The 17,818-nt window shown below is 46.1% G+C and overlaps 1 protein-coding gene across 2 annotated transcripts in view; it reads left to right on the plus strand.

The window, feature by feature from the left end:
* LOC112214474 (proline-rich protein 36) overlaps positions 1-17,818 on the plus strand; it is a 52,569-nt gene that overhangs the window by 9,561 nt on the left and 25,190 nt on the right. For both annotated transcript variants that reach the window (XM_024373243.2, XM_042302112.1), the window contains exons 2-3: positions 668-4,631; positions 9,214-9,288. In XM_024373243.2, coding sequence (XP_024229011.2) covers positions 1,747-4,631; positions 9,214-9,288 — 2,960 coding nt within the window. In that variant the 5' untranslated portion in view covers positions 668-1,746. The remainder of the gene's footprint in view (positions 1-667; positions 4,632-9,213; positions 9,289-17,818) is intronic.

A 17,818-nucleotide genomic window follows, 5' to 3' on the forward strand; every position in this document is an offset into this window, starting at 1 on the left:
CGGTTCCTTCCCCATCCCCTCCCCGGGCCCATTGAGCGTGACTGCAATTATAATTCATCCTAATAATCGTGTTTTTAAAAGGTTGACGGCTGTGACAAAGATGTTCCTCTTTTATAAAAAGAAACAAGATCTGAAAAAAAAGGGAACGTAAATAACAGCGATGGCCCCTGGGGTCCCTATTCCCTAAATAACCTCTGAGCTGTGAGGCAACACTAATTGTCTCTGGCTCCACAGAGAGACTGTCAGACCACAGGCCTGCCTCTTGTCACAAAGCATCTTGTTACGGCAGGACACTTGTCAATCACTGAAAGTATATGTCTGTCTGTATGTCTATTATTTTTGCTCTTCTCTCTATCTGTGTTGTTCTGTTTCTCTCTCTCTCACACAAGCAAACACACTCTCTCCCTCTCTCTGTCAATGCTCCCTCATTCTGTCTTTCTCTCCTTTTCATTACTTATCTTAAAAGACACTTAATCTCCCCTTCACTCACACTTTGTGCGTTTCTCTGTTGACCCTGCTCTTATGAATGTTTAACAACTGGCTAGGTTATTATGAACTTCATTCTTATGAGGTCCATTTCATTATCTTCCACGGGAAATGTGATGACAACAATATGAAGACTAATTCTCTCTCTCTCTCTCTCTCTCTCTCTCTCTGGTCACCTCAGGAACCCAGGCTATTCTGTTATCCTGCACAAAAAGTGGAAGATGAGTCACTGAGAAGAGGTACTGGAAGAGAGAGAGAGAGGGGAGAGAATGTGAGAGAGGAAGATAGACCATAATGGGGAGTCGCACAGTGCTGTCCCACATCTTACCAATCCATTCTTTCTCCAGCCCCCTGGGACAATGCTAAGCGGACAGGAAGGGCTAGCCTGTATATTCGGGGGATGGGAAGGATGGATAAGGTGTATTCAGAGGAGCTGTGCCTATTCGCCGGTAGATACAGTGTCCCTGTCACGATTCCATCTCCTGGGATGTTATTAGAGGTACGTTGGCGCTGAGTGCATCCAGGAGTCATGCAACATAACTGTGTTCCCTGCTCTCACGCTCACCTCTCTCTTCTGGGTCTTCGGACTTATTTAATGTGAAATAACATGTCCTCTTTTAGATGTAGATTTTGTACGAGGCATACTTTAAGTTGGCACTTGCTCCCATGTTTAATGTGCTGACGTTATTATACTTTTATTGCGGCTCTATGGAACTGCTCTTTATACGGAAATCAGGAAGCTGAGTGGACGAAAATTATAAGTAAATGAAGTTCTGTGGACTATGAGACTTCGGTTCACCCTGAAGACTTACTTTATGATGTTAAAGCTCAGAATACAGTTCTCTCTATCCATAGTCTGAGCAAAGCACAGACCTTCTGGCTTTGGTTACATTTCTCAGGAAGTCAGATAGCTAGAGAAACACACACACACCTGAGAAAGGACCAGTCCTATGGAGTGCTGCAGAAGGAGGATGGCAAGACGGACGGCAGTGTGACAGTTATCTCAAATCACCTCTATGATCACTCAAACCAACAAGCTACAGCTGTCGCCCCAGATCTGCTTGGTGATGGAACTCCAGCTCAACAAATGCGACATTTACATGTATCCCATTGTCATAGAGAAGAAACGAATTGTCAACAGACAAATTGCATTGAGATAGAATAGAATTACTCCCTACTCTCTGACAGAGGACTTTATCACGTCAAACGGCCTGCAGGGACTGTGGATGTCGGGGGGAAGAACAAGACGCCACAGGAGACATGGTGAGCAAAGAGCCGAATCACTTGCTCATTGGCCAATACACCAACAGCAAGACCGCCGACAAACCGCCTGGCGCCATGACCGTGCGCTCCGTGCTGCTCAACCGCGACTCGCCGGACATCGAAAGCCGCCTCAAGCGCCGCCGCAACCGCACCCACCAGGTGCGCTTCAAAGACCTGGAGGATGGCGTTGTTGGCGGGACCACTGGCGCTGGAACCAAAGGCCCAGAGAGGACTGCCGCTGAGCGTGACAGCCCCCACCCCCTGCGGAAGAACACCCCCATGAGCCCCATGGCCCCCCAGGGATGGCTAACAGAGAGGTCAATGGGGGACGAGGTTTCCTCCAACCAGGCCTCGGTAGTTGGGGCTGTCCGAGGAGATATGGCAGACACTATTGAGGTAGTGGCAGCATTTTTGGCACGGGCGCCCCCTCACCCGCTTACCCCGGGACCCACGCGCCGCTGCTGGGCACCAACATCGCCCCCACGGCCTTGCTCCCTCACACTACCTCTCTCCCGGAGGCAGTACGCCAGCATGGCCATCCAGACCCCCTCCTGCCTCAAGAAGCCCAAGCCACGGGTGCCCTCGGCTGTCAGCACGCGCAACCGAAATGTGGGGGACTCGGTGGGGGTGAATGGGGATGACGAACAGGACGATAAAAAGGATGAGTACTACACTACCCACAACCACATTTCAGAACCTGCATCTATAGATGGAAACGGCCTTGGGTCTAAGGCTAAACAGGGATTGGTGGACCAACCCCACTGCCTCGCGACCAGCGAGGCTAACACTGAGGCTAACGCCAGCTCCCCTGCTGTTGGGAATCACGTGGACTCTTCCAGGCATGACTCTTCTTCTTCCCCTCCCCCAGTTTGGCTTCGGCACACTGCAGAGCCTTGCTACTGCGGTTCTGTGACCTGTGGGAGGGAGGGATCTAAACGCCAGGGGAGTGCAACTCTGTCCCAAGTAAGGAGGAGATGGCGCATGAACCGTGGTATCAGTGACCCGGGAAGGGAGGTGTCCTACTGTACCACTCCCACACAGACAGACAGTCCCTGTGTTTCCCCTCCTAACTCCCCACCTCCCTCAACTGTGCAGCCCTGCACCTCCCCACCTCCCTCGACTGTGCAGCCCTGCACCTCCCCACCTCCCTCGACTGTGCAGCCCTGCACCTCCCCACCTCCCTCGACTGTGCAGCCCTGCACCACCCAAACACAAACTGACCGTCTCTGCGCCTCCCTGCCTCCTCCCACCGTGCAGCACTGCGCCTCCCCGCCTCCTCCCACCGTGCAGCACTGCGCCTCCCCACCTCCCTCGACTGTGGAACCCTCCACCCCCAAAACTCAGACTGTGCCTCTCTATGCTTCCGTACCTAAAACTGTGCCAACCTCCACCCATCCATATTGTGAAACACCACCACTGGTGGCTCTGCCTTGCGCCTCCCCACCCCGGTCTATCTGTAAATATCCCCCGAAAAAATCAGCGCTTCCTCCAACTGTTCTTCCATCTAAAGCTCAAACCACTCCACCTCTCGCTACACAAACTGAAATGGTCCCAACCAAACTAACATGCACCGCCAGAACTACAACCACAGCCTCAAATCCAAATTGTCCCACCGCACCACCATCTCCAACGATAGCCCCCTATACAGCCCCTAATGGCCATGACCCAAAACCAACTCCTGTTCTAGCCCCCTCCACTGCCCCAACTTGCCCCACCCCAACACCAACTCCAAATATAGCACCCTGCACCATCTTAACACAAACTGCCCTATCCTGCTCTTCCTTAAATCAACTCATATCTCCACCTCCAACTGTGACATCATGCCACCCCCCAGCCCAAACTGCCCCTGCCTACATCTCCTTAATTCAGACCATACCACCTGGGAACCCCCCATGTCAGACCGTACCACCATGCTCCTCCCAACCTCCAGTAGTACCTTCCTACTCCGCCCACATTCAAATAAAATACTGCTCCTCTCCCTCTCCCATTGTAAAAAGCTGCAACTCCCCACCTCCAATGGTAAAACCCTACCATACAATTCCAACGGCGCCATCTTGTGCAACTCCAACGAAAACTGTGCCCCTCTACGCTTCCACGTTTCGTCCTGCGCCCCCCTACACCCCCCCGCCTCAGGCCCAATACTGCAGCACTCAGGACAAGAGGGTGATAGAGTGGGAGTGTAGGGGGGAGAGGAGGATACTTCCACCACCACCCCCGCCCCCTCCCCCGTACACCCCACGCAAAGAGGGGGTGAGTTGCACCCCAGGCTCGGCCTGCCAGGCACCCCTGCTCAGGCGGGCGAGTGAGAAGGAGAGGTCAGGAAGATCAGGGTCACCCCTGCCCTGTCCTCGAGCCAGCTCTCTGAAACAGAGAGCTCAAACACCCTTGGCGGTCCCTCTGAAAGGGAACCAGGCGGACCAGGGCTCCTCGCCCACCAAGGCCGTCTCCAGACCCACCTGCCTAGGCCAGGCTCAGGCTCAGCTAGGGGCTCAGCTTGGGGCCCTCCATAAAATTCTCTGCTCTGGGACCAACACCCCCAACAGCCAGCAAGCTCTCCCCCCTGGCCAGTGCCTGTCCGGGGTCCGTGGCTGCTCTGGCTCTGGAGGGGGCCCCACCGTTGGGCCCCTGACCTCCACCCAGGCTGACACCCTGAGGCAGGTGCAGGAAATCCTGGGGGGGCTGGTGTCGGGGGCCAGGAGTAAACTGGATCCGACCTGGGTAGCAGAGAAACTGATGGGCCCCAACGGGCCCCTGCACGACATCCGGAGCCTGCAGACCCAGCTGCACAGCATGGAGGGGGTCCTGGAGACTAGCCAGAACACCATCAAGGTCCTGCTGGATGTCATACAGGACCTGGAGAAGAAGGAGGCAGAGAGAGATGGGTGAGTGAGTCCCACTGAGCCATTCAATAACAGTCAGCTACAATAATACATTGTTGTGCCAACGCAGATTCGGCTTCAGCTCTGAATATTTCCTGAAAATATAAATTAAAGGGCGATGACCATGAAAAACTCAGGACCATATTCATAATGCCTGCTTGGCATTATTTAAACATTTTAAATATATAAATAAAAAATAAGACAATATTGTAATTATATAAGCCTACTTGAATTTTGAGAATACATTTTTAATTAAATTGGTTACTTTGAAAAAAGAGGAGGGAAAAAATGAGACAAATAAGGGATTGGTTAGTGGAATTATTAAAATTTTATTTACACTGAACAAACATTTGAACGTAACATGCAACAATTTAAATTTTTTACTGAGTTACAGTTCATATGAGGAAATCAATCATTTGAAATAAATAAATTAGGCCCTAATCTAAGGATTTCACATGACTGGGAATACAGATATGCATCTATTGGTCACAGATACCTTTAAAAAATGGGCTTCACAATGGGGCCTCAGGATCTCGTCACGGAATTTCTGTGCATACAAATTGCCTTCGATAAAATGCAATTGTGTTCGTTGTCCGCAGCTTATGCCTGCCCATACTATAACCCCACCGCTACCATGGGGCACTCTGTTTACAACATTGACATCAGCAAACCACTCGCCCACATGACGCCACACACATGGTCTGCGGTTGAGGCCAGTTGGACATACTGTAACAGTATAACTTTAAACCATCCCCTCGCCCATACCCGGGTGCGAATCAGGGACCCTCTGCAGACATCAACAACAGTCACCCACGAAGAATCGTTACCCATCGCTCCACAAAAGCTGCGGCCCTTGCAGAGCAAGGGGAACTACTACTTCAAGGTCTCAGAGCAAGTGACGTCACCGATTGAAACGCTATTTAGCGCGCACCGCTAACTAAGCTAGCCGTTTCACATCCGTTACACCAGATTCTCTAAAATGATGTTTGCGGCGGCTTATGGTAGAGAAATGAACATTAAATTGTCTGGCAACAGCTCTGGTGGACATTCCTGAAGTCAGCATGCCAACTGCACACTCCCTCAAAACTTGAGACATCTGTGGCATTGTGTGACAAAACTGCACATCAGCTTCTTGATATTCCACACCTGTCAGGTGGATGGATTATCTTGGCAAGTTTGTGCACAACATTTGAGAGAATTAAGCTTTTTGTGCGTATGGAACAATTCTGGGACCTTTTATTTCAGCTCATGAAACATGGCACCAACACTTTACATGTTGCGTAAAGATTTTTGTTCAGTGTATTTCACTTATTTTACCAGGTAAGTTGAGTGAAAACACATTCTCATTTATAGCAACAACCTGGGGAATAATTACAGGGGATGAATGAGCCTATTGGAAACCGGGGATGATTAGGTGGCCATGATTGTATGAGGGCAAGATCATGAATTTAGCCAGGACACCAGGGCTAACACCCCTACTCTTGCGATAAGTGCAATGGGATCTTTAGTGACCACAGAGAGTCAGGACACCTGTTTAAATGTCCCATCTAAAAGACATCACCCTACACAGGGCAATGTCCCCAATCACTGCATCCTGGGAGATTGGGAGATTTTTTTTTAGACCAGAGGAAAGAGTGCCGTCTACTGCCCCTCCAACATCACTTGCAGCATCTGGTCTCCCATTCAGGGACTAACCAGGACCAACCCTACTTAGCTTCAGAGGCAAGCCAGCAGTGGGACGCAGGCTGGTATGCTGCTGGCATTAGAAAACAGTTCAAAAGTTGGAATAAGAATAAAGGAATGCCTTGGAGCACAGGAACACGAAGGCCTGGAAAGTAAATATCACACATAAGTTGTCATAGCTCTGCTTCGAGAGGTAATTGTTTGTGCAAAGAATTTGTCCATTTCGAAAATGAATCGGCCCCAGCCAATACAATGTGATCATATTGACACGATAACATGTTCTTTCTCATTCTGGAATCGTATTGAGGGTTATTTTTGGTAGATATCACTCCTTGGCCGATATCACTCATGTTGCGTTCTTCGTATTACAGGTGGACATTTGTTTTGTTTGAGCATTCCTGTTCTACCGCCCATCTATTTGTAGGCCAGTCCAGCCTTGTGATGCTGTAAATGCTTTGGCAACCTGACTGTGCAGTGCAGACATAATGAAATGTACATTTGGTGAAAATGAGGAGGAGATGAGAAGGGGGGGTATGAGGAGGATATGACAGATGAAAGAAAGATGGGAAGGGAGAGAGAAAGAGATTAAATCTGTGATTAAATCCAACACGTCAACAACAAGTCAAAACTCTTTCCATATTCCGACCCAAATTTCCAAAACGTCAAAACGATAAATAAATACATAGCATATATTTTTTTGTGTGATGAGTTACACCTAATTTCTCCACAATTTCCTCAATTTGGCGAGTAGCGATAGTGATCAGTGCTGATGATGAGGTAATGCGAGTGCGGGCGTTGGTTTTAGCTGCGGCGCAGGCTCTCAGTGTAAACCCTTTATGATTCCCATCAGCACTTTAATTAATCTACTTCCCACGTTTCTAAGCTGCTTACGGATTTCTCCACCATCGTTATCATACCAACATGTTAGATCAGAGGAGGTTAGGAAAACTCCAGGAGAGGAGAAGACATGCATGTGGTCTATGGAGAGAAATTCTGTAATAATGAACGGTGTAATCACCAATGTAATGTGGTTGCTAATATGAACGCTTGGGTGGGATGACATATGTATGACTGTACTCAGAGCCATATTTATATACCGGGAAACGTTGCATTATATGACAAGTGGTTGAAAATACGTCATATAACCAGATGGTCTCTGTTACAACCAGGTAAAGATGTATTTTTCCTAACAAGATCAAACGTTGGGGGAAGGAAGTCATATTTTGATTGTCATCCTTGTCTTGTAACCAGGTTACGATCAGGTAAAGACGTATTTTCCTGGTTGCTAAAAAGACGTTAACAAATCTTCTTTATTATACAAACAGTATACAACCAGACCATGACGTCAAACGGACGTAGTAAAAGACAGTGTTGTAGTACTTGAGTCCAGGACCAAGTTCATGACTTTTGACTCAACTTGGACTCAACCGTTGGTGACTTGGACTCGGACTCGCTTTCTCGACCATTGGTGACTCGGACTGGATAGTCTCCTACGATAAGCAGAGTATTATAGCAGCACTGGGTGCGCAGAACAGCGAGAAGTTCTGTTCTCTAGCAGTGGGAAGGATGCACACCAGACACACGCAGCCTACATCAGCTGCTAAACTGCGGGGGAGCAAGCGATTATTGTGAGCAGACAGGCAGCCAAGCTCCTCTCCGGCTCCGCCTCCGATCGTAGCAGGCTACAAATCGTGCAAGCTACTCTCTTGCTTCCCCGCAACCACCAGTCACCAGCCTACTATTTAGCTTTGCCTGGTTAAGAAACACAAACTGCTTCACAAAATTGAAAACAATATTAGTATTGAGTTTAATAGTAAAACTACAGTCTAGCTTATGTGTCTCTCTCTTTCTCTGTGCTTGAGTATAGAAAAGTAGCCTGTCTTTGAATATGTCTCGCTCTACCCTCAGACTTTCCCCCTGCATCCCATAGCCAGGTTCAAGTCCTCTTTAGTTTTCACTCTGCAATAAAAAACCTACACAAATATCAGTCTGCAATTACAAAAATGTAGCTGAGAGCCTGACTTACCATTCATTTATGAAGTAAATAAGTAGTGAAACACATGTAATTGAGTAGAACGTTTGAGGTAGTGATGAATAGTAAATTAGTTGTTTTTTTAAAATGAGGGAGTGGCAATATACTGCCATCTGGTGGCAACTAGAAAAAAATGACATAAGACCGACTCGTGACTTGACCATTTGTGACCCGGACCTGGACTCGGACTTTAGCCATAGGGACTCGACTTGAGCACAGGAGACTTGGGACTCGACTCAGACTCAATGTTTAGTGACTCGACTACAACACTGGTAAAAGACGTCATCCTGTCGTCACAGCAACCAGTTTTGCCCCTGGGTGTATATCACAGGGGTGACCTATCTTTCAAATCAAAGATGTTTCTAATGGTCTTTAAAGCCTATATAATCATGTATTCTTCTCTCATAAATTCTCTTGTTCTGAGATGGGTCTACATGTAAGGAATTCAGACTTGACTTTTACCTCATAAACAAGAATTTTTCCCCTAAAGATAAAGTCATGCTTTACGTAGACGTTGGGGAGTCGGTTGGGGTAAAATCATTCAAAAGATATGATCAGGAGTGGATTTCTGGATGAGGAGTTAGCAGGAGGAGAATCATGGGACTGAGGCAACACTTCATCATGATAAAAATAGAGCTAGCTACTTCTCAGATGAAGTGATGAAACCTAGCCAGGGATGATAAGACTGAGATCCCTTTCGCTCTCTCTCTCTCTCTCTCACACACACACACACACACACACACACACACACACACACACACACACACACACACACACACACACATCCCCTCTCCTGACGCTGTGACTCAAGCCAAGGTGGCAGCTGTAATGGTCCCCTGGTGATGATGTCATCTGTGTTTTCCCCTCCAGGAGACACTCCTACCGGACGGGTCAGGACATAGAGAACTGTGGCACGTGCAGAGACTGTGCCTGCATCATATACAGGTAAGGCAGGGGGGGAAAGTGTATGCATGTGTGTGCATGTGTGTGCATATGAGTGCCTATGTATTACTGTAAAAGCAGATTGTGGGCATCCTATTCTACAGTAACATGCGGTTGGTTCACTGTCACTTCAAATCTCGTCCATATTTGCGATTCAGTCAGTTTTATGGCTCGGCAGGATTACGACATCCATGAGGCAGTCTCTGTGCAGAGCAAGATTATCGAGCAACGGGCCGCAACATTTAGGATATAGGCTATTCATCCGGCGCTTTCAAGTCTTAGGTGTGAATAATGCTGCAGCAGGTTTGTTCACTGAGCCCAGTGAGGGGGATTGGTGAAGGCAGGCATTCCACACTCACACACATTCACTGACACATGAACAAAAATGCAGAAGACTCTTAAAGAGATAGAGGCGCGCGCGCACACACATACACGAAAAGTCACAAATACTGCTTAATCACCCCGTGGCTGTTGGAAATGTGAATTGAAATCAGTCAATTAACAAACAGGATTTCACAGTTTACAGTAAGATGAATAACAGGCGGGTGAGCACTGAAGGATTACTATGAAATGGAAACCCATGTCTCTTAGTTGTAAATGTCAAAATCATGAGAACAAGGGGGAGTACGAAAGACAGGAGAGCAGTGGGGGGAGAGAGGAGAGAAGGAGGAAAATAAAAGAGAGTCAGAGAAAATGCTGGAAGTTGGCCTGTCAGGTCCCTACTGAAATCTAAGCAAATCGGAGTGAGAGAGGAAAAGAGAGAGGGAGGGAGGGAGGGAGGGAGGGAGGGACAGAGTGGGAGAGACAGAGTGAGAGAGACAGAGTGGGGGAGAGTGAGAGAGAGAGAGAGAGAGAGAGAGAGAGAGAGAGAGAAAGAGAGAGAGAGAGAGAGAAAAGGCAAGAGACGCACACAAAAGAGGAAGCCCTGAGACTGGCAGTATAGTGAGATGAGATTAAGTGAGCGAGAAAAGTCTGCCTCTGAGAGAGAGTGTGTAAAAAGAGAGAGTGTAGAGAGAGAGAGTTAGAATATGAGATAAGTCATAGAGAGTTTAGACAGGCATATTATCCTCACCATGTGATCTAGGTAACCCAGGCGGGTCTGGTGTCTCTCTATACTACTTACCGTTACACACAATACTATTGTTTTCTGGTCAAAGGAACACTTGTCACCATATTGTCCTGTCAAGGCCTCTGCTGAGCTCGACGTGGATTTCACAGGCTTTAGTGAGCAGGCAATTCCTTTCCTTTGAAGCTTAGTTGAGCATGGTCTGGCAGTGGATGGAAAGAGGTGTCGAAAAAGAGAGGTGAGAAAGGAGGTAGAGATAAAAGACACGAAAGACTCACAGGTTCTTGTTCTTCTTATTCTGATTGAATATCAATATATATTTTTTTACCTTTCATCTCAGTGTTTCAGTTAAGTTAGATCCGTGGAAATACAGTGCCTTGCGAAAGTATTCGGCCCCCTTGAACTTTGCGACCTTTAGCCACATTTCAGGCTTCAAACATAAAGATATAAAACTGTATTTTTGTGTGAAGAATCAACAACAAGTGGGACACAATCATGAAGTGGAACGACATTTATTGGATATTTCAAACTTTTTTAACAAATGAAAAACTGAAAAATTGGGCGTGCAAAATTATTCAGCCCCTTTACTTTCAGTGCAGCAAACTCTCCAGAAGTTCAGTGAGGATCTCTGAATGATCCAATGTTGACCTAAATGACTAATGATGATAAATACAATCCACCTGTGTGTAATCAAGTCTCCGTATAAATGCACCTGCACTGTGATAGTCTCAGAGGTCCGTTAAAAGCGCAGAGAGCATCATGAAGAACAAGGAACACACCAGGCAGGTCCGAGATACTGCTGTGAAGAAGTTTAAAGCTGGATTTGGATACAAAAAGATTTCCCAAGCTTTAAACATCCCAAGGAGCACTGTGCAAGCGATAATATTGAAATGGAAGGAGTATCAGACCACTGCAAATCTACCAAGACCTGGCCGTCCCTCTAAACTTTCAGCTCATACAAGGAGAAGACTGATCAGAGATGCAGCCAAGAGGCCCATGATCACTCTGGATGAACTGCAGAGATCTACAGCTGAGGTGGGACACACTGTCCATAGGACAACAATCAGTCGTATATTGCACAAATCTGGCCTTTATGGAAGAGTGGCAAGAAGAAAGCCATTTCTTAAAGATATCCATAAAAAGTGTCATTTAAAGTTTGCCACAAGCCACCTGGGAGACACACCAAACATGTGGAAGAAGGTGCTCTGGTCAGATGAAACCAAAATTGAACTTTTTGGCAACAATGCAAAACGTTATGTTTGGCGTAAAAGCAACACAGCTCATCACCCTGAACACACCATCCCCACTGTCAAACATGGTGGTGGCAGCATCATTGTTTGGGCCTGCTTTTCTTCAGCAGGGACAGGGAAGATGGTTAAAATTGATGGGAAGATGGATGGAGCCAAATACATGACCATTCTGGAAGAAAACCTGATGGAGTCTGCAAAAGACCTGAGACTGGGACGGAGATTTGTCTTCCAACAAGACAATGATCCAAAACATAAAGCAAAATCTACAATGGGATGGTTAAAAAATAAACATATCCAGGTGTTAGAATGGCCAAGTCAAAGTCCAGACCTGAATCCAATCGAGAATCTGTGGAAAGAACTGAAAACTGCTGTTCACAAATGCTCTCCATCCAACCTCACTGAGCTCGAGCTGTTTTGCAAGGAGGAATGGGAAAAAATGTCAGTCTCTCGATGTGCAAAACTGATAGACATACCCCAAGCGACTTACAGCTGTAATCGCAGCAAAAGGTGACGCTACAAAGTATTAACTTAAGGGGGCTGAATAATTTTGCACGCCCAATTTTTCCGTTTTTGGTTTGTTAAAAAAATTTGAAATATCCAATAAATGTCGTTCCACTTCATGATTGTGTCCCACTTGTTGTTGATTCTTCACAAAAAAATGCAGTTTTATATCTTTATGTTTGAAGCCTGAAATGTGGCAAAAGGTCGCAAAGTTCAAGGGGGGCGAATACTTTCGCAAGGCACTGTAGGTTGGTGTGTGTTTGATACTTATTGATTTTGAATGAAAACCTGCTCCATAGCACTCAGGACCTCAGACTGGGGCAAAGGTTCACCTTACAACAGGTCAACAACCCTAAGCACACAGCCAAGACAACACAGGAGTGGCTTCAGGACAAGTCTCTGAATGTCCTTGAGTGGCCCAGCCAGAGCCCGGACTTGAACCTAATTGAACATCTCTGGAGAGACCTGAAAATACTTAAAGATTGCTGTACACCAGTGGAAGTCCTCCAACTTGAAGGAGCTGGAACAGTTTTGCCTTGAAGAATGAGCAAAAATCCCACTGGCTAGATGTGCCAAGCTTATAGAGACATACCCCAAGAGACTTGCAGTTGTAATTGCTACAAACGGTGGCTCTACAAAGTATTGACTTTGGGGGGGGGGGATAGTTATGCACGCTTAAGTTTTCTGTTTTTTGGTCTTACTTCTTGTTTGCTTCACAATAACAATATTTTCTTCAAAGTGGTAAGCATGTTGTGTAAATCAAACGATACCACTCCCCAAAAAATATTTTTTAATTGCCAGTTGTAACAAAATAGGAAAAATGTCAAGGGGGTTGAATATTTCGCAAGCTACTGTGGCTGACAACGTCTTCACTTTAGCTCATTTCCTTCATTATTACAGGATAATAAACTCACAACAAGATCATTATTTACAAGTTAATGACGAGCCAATTACAGAAAATAGCTTACATTTGCGAGTGTGACAAAATAAACCAGGGCATTCTACCAGAGAACATTAGAACTTGGATACTGTCTCGTCTTAATATTATATCATAATTTGACTTTGGTGCAGGTCATGTTCTTCAAATTCCCGCTCCTCTGGTAAACACACACTATATCAAATAAAATGTATGTTGTCATATGCACAGGATACAGAAGGTACAGTGAAATGGTTACTTGCATAGTGGAGTCTTTTGTTTTGACATGTAGCTCGGTAAACAATGAACCATAATCCCAACTCATAACGTTACTGTCCATCATGAATCTGCTGGTAGTTAACCAACTAGGTTCAATTTGAGTTAACTAGCTAACATTAGGCTATAACTAGCAATGCAAATGGCTCTGAGATACAAATAATATTACTACTTAGATTGTACACGTAATGTTAGCTAGCGAGCCAGACAGCTAACGGTAGCTATCTAGCTAACAGTATGCTTTAACTTAAAATTAAAACAACTTTCTGACAAACTTAGAAATGTATAATATCTGAAAATGGAGCGAGCTAGACTATTGTATACATGGATGGACACTTCTTCCTCTGTCACGGAATTCCATGGTTGCCCTTGAAGATGTAATCCGGAGACAGGTGTTTTAAACAACAGCCTTCCGTGTGTTCTCTTGAAACAACGACGCCGTAAAAGGGGGCAGACAAAGCGGTCTTCTGGTCAGGTTCTGGAGACGGGCACATCGCGCACCGCTCCCGAACATACTACTCGCCAATGTCCAGTCTCTTGACAACAAGGTAGATGAAATCCGAGCAAGGGTAGCATTCCAGAGAGACATAAGAGACTGTAACATTCTTTGCTTTACGGAAATATGACTCACTCGTGACACGATATCGGAGTCGGTACAGCCAGCTGGTTTCTTCAGGCATCAAGCCGACAGAAACAAGCTTCTTTCTGGTAAGAAGAAAGGCGGGGATCATAACAACATACAGGAACTCAAGTCCTTCTGTTCACCTGACTTAGAATTCCTCACAATCAAATGCCGACCACATTATCTACCAAGAGAATTCTCTTCGATTATTATCACAACCGCATATATTCCCCCCCCCCAAGCAGACACATTGATGGCCCTGAACGAACTTCATTTGACTCTATGTAAACCGGAAACCACATATCCCGAGGCTGCATTCATTGTAGCTGGGGATTTTAACAAGGTTAATCTGAAAACAAGACTCCCTAAATTCTATCAGCATATCGATTGTGCAACCAGGGCTGGTAAAACCCTGGATCATTGTTATTCTAACTTCCGCAACGCATATAAGCCCCCCCCCTCCCCTCCGCCCTCCTTTCGGAAAAGCTGACCATGACTCCATTTTGTTGCTTCCAGCCTATAGACAGAAACTAAAATAGAAAGCTCCCGTGCTCAGGTCTGTTCAACGCTGGTCCGACCAATCTGATTCCACGCTTCAAGATTGCTTCGATCACGTGGACTGGGATATGTTCCGCATTGCATCAAACAACAACATTGATGAATACGCTGATTCGGTGAGCGAGTTTATTAGCAAGTGCGTCGGTGATGTTGTACCCACAGTGTTTATTAAAACATTCCCCAACCAGAAACCGTGGATTGATGGCAGCATTCGCGCGAAACTGAAGCGCAAACCACTGCTTTTAATCAGGGCAAGGTGACCGGAAACATGTCCGAATACTATTCCCTCCGCCAGGCAATCAAACATGCTAATCGTCAGTATAGAGACAAAGTAAAGCCGCAATTCAACGGCTAAGACACGAGAGGTATGTGGCAGGGTCAACAGTCAATCACGGATTACAAAAAGAAAACCAGCCCCGTCGCGGACCAGGATGTCTTGCTCCCAGACAGACTAAACAACTTCTTTGCTCGCTTTTAGGACAATACAGTGCCACTGACATGGCCCGTTACCAAAACCTGCAGACTCTCCTTCACTGCAGCCGACGTGAGTAAAACATTTAAATGTGTTAACCCTCGCAAGGCTGCAGGCCCAGACGGCATCCCCAGCCACGTCCTCAGAGCATGCGCAGACCAGCTGGCTGTTGTGTTTACGGACATATTCAATCAATCCTTATCCCAGTCTGCTGTTCCCACATTCTTCAAGAGGGCCACCATTGTTCCTGTTCCCAAGAAAGCTAAGCTAACTGAGCTAAACGGCTACCGCCCCGTAGCACTCACTTCCGTCATCATGAAGTGCTTTGAGAGACTAGTCAAGGACCATATCACCTCCACCCTACCTGACACCCTAGACCCACTCCAATTTGCTTACCGCCCCAATAGGTCCATCTGGACAAGAGGAATCTATGTGAGAATGCTGTTCATCGACTACAGCTCAGCATTTCACACCATAGTACCCTCCAAACTCGTCATCAAGCTCGAGACCCTGGGTCTCAACCCTGCCCTGTGCAACTGGGTACTGGACATCCTGACGGGCCGCCCCCAGGTGGTATGGGTAGGTAACAGCATCTCCACCCCGCTGATCCTCAACACTGGGGCCCCACAAGGGTGTGTTCTGAGCCCTCTCCTGAACTCCCTGTTCACCCACGACTGCGTGGCCATGCACGCCTCCAACTCAATCATCAAGTTTGCAGACGACACAACAGTGGTAGGCTTGATTACCAACAATGACGAGACGGCCTACAGGGAGGTGAGGGCCCTCGGAGTGTGGTGTCAGGAAAATAACCTCACACTCAAAGTCAACAAAACAAAGGAGATGATCGTGGACTTCAGGAAACAGCAGAGGGAGCACCCACCTATCCACATCAACGGGACAGTAGTGGAGAGGGTAGTAAGTTTTAAGTTCCTCGGCGTACACATCACGGACAAACTGAATTGGTCCACCCACACAGACAGCGTGGTGATGAAGAAATTTGGCTTGTCACCAAAAGCACTCACAAGCTTTTACAGATGCACAATCGAGAGTATCCTGTCGGGCTGTATCACCGCCTGGTACGGCAACTTCTCTGCCCACAATCGTAAGGCTCTCCAGAGGGTAGTGAGTTCTGCACAACGCATCACCGGGGGCAAACTACCTGCCCTCCAGGACACCTACACCACCCGATGTCACAGGAAGGGCATAAAGATCATCAAGGACAACAACCACCCGAGCCACTGCCTCTTCCCCCCGCTATCATCCAGAAGATGAGGTCAGTACAGGTGCATCAAAACAGGGACCGAGAGACTGAAAAACAGCTTGTATCTCAAGGCCATCAGACTGTTAAACAGCCACCACTAACATTGAGTGGCTGCTGCCAACATACTGACTCAACTCCAGCCACTTTAATAATGTAAAAATTGATGTATAAAATGTATCACTAGCCATTTTAAACAATGCCACTTCATAGAATGTTTACATACCCTACATTACTCATCTCATATGCAATATACTGTACTCGATACCATCTACTGCATCTTGCCTATGCCGTTCTGTACCATCACTCATTCATATATTTTTATGTACCTATTCGTATTCATTCCGTTACATTGTGTGTATAAGGTAGTTGTTGTGGAATTGTTAGGTTAGATTACTTGTTGGTTTTAACTGTATTGTCGGAGCTAGAAGCACAAGAATTTCGCTACACTCACATTAACATCTGCTAACCATGGATATGTGACAAATAACATTTGTTTTGATTTGACCTACACATACTGACCAGCTCATGTTATAGACAGAAGTGTGCTACATGGCAGACCCATCCAAACTAATTTCTCGGCATGCCCAGCCCATCCATTATCTCAGCCAATCATGGCTAGCGGGAAAGTCCCTGTCTTTTTCCGTGGCTAAACCAACTAAATTTAACAATTTAATTTGTATTTACAGATGGAATACAAGTTTGTTATTAAGGCACTTGAAAGTTCACATGTTCCAGAATGCATTCCTGCCAAAAACAACACCTCTACTGTAAAGTAGTGATACGCGACATATGCCTAGTTTCCTGAAACTCGTCACCTATATATGCAGGTGAATACTGCGCACTCCAACCCATCAGGAAAAGTGTTGTCATAAAAAAAGATGCCAGACTGACGACATTGTTACTAGTTTTGGCCACTGGGAATGACTCTTAAGTGTGAGAAATGTTGGTCAATGAGCTTAATAGACAGACATAAACCTTTGTTCTATAGTTTCTTCAGAATATTTCCTTTAAAAGAAGCCTTTACTTAAAAATGCTATTTGAAAACTTTAAGCAATGCAAATGTAGACACAATTGCACCAAAAATGTAACATAGTTACAAATTGCATTGCGGCTCGACAAGTAAATGCTACATTTGTTTCCAGTGTATTTCCTCTAAAGTTGGTATCTGTAAAAGTACAGGAATGCTTGTATCTGATATTATTTATCCAGCACCCGTGGCGCATTAACTGCATATTAATATGTGAATATCATTGTGAGGCGTGCAGGAGTGTTAATTAGTGAGTAGAGTTTGGAATCTAAAAGTCCTCCCTATTATGCATTTTGCTAATGGCATATTTATGGAACAAAGCTTGAGTTATATAGCAGCGAACTCTTGTGCTTCGATCCCTACAGGGTTTACGGGGACAACAGCCTAATCACATCGCTGACCAAACCTCTGTCTCCACCTCACAAGATATTGTTTATTGATGCACCTTTCTTGTGGAAGCCGATGGGGCCCTAGACTAGGATTCATTTGTTTAATGTTGAGAAAAAATGAAGCCACTCTTTGGAGTAAGTTTCGATTTCCTGTGAGTAGCTCCTAAGAGTCTTAGCTATGGTTTGCGAGGACAA

This window comes from Oncorhynchus tshawytscha, linkage group LG20 (assembly GCF_018296145.1).
Source record: "Oncorhynchus tshawytscha isolate Ot180627B linkage group LG20, Otsh_v2.0, whole genome shotgun sequence".
Lineage (NCBI taxonomy): Eukaryota > Metazoa > Chordata > Actinopteri > Salmoniformes > Salmonidae > Oncorhynchus > Oncorhynchus tshawytscha.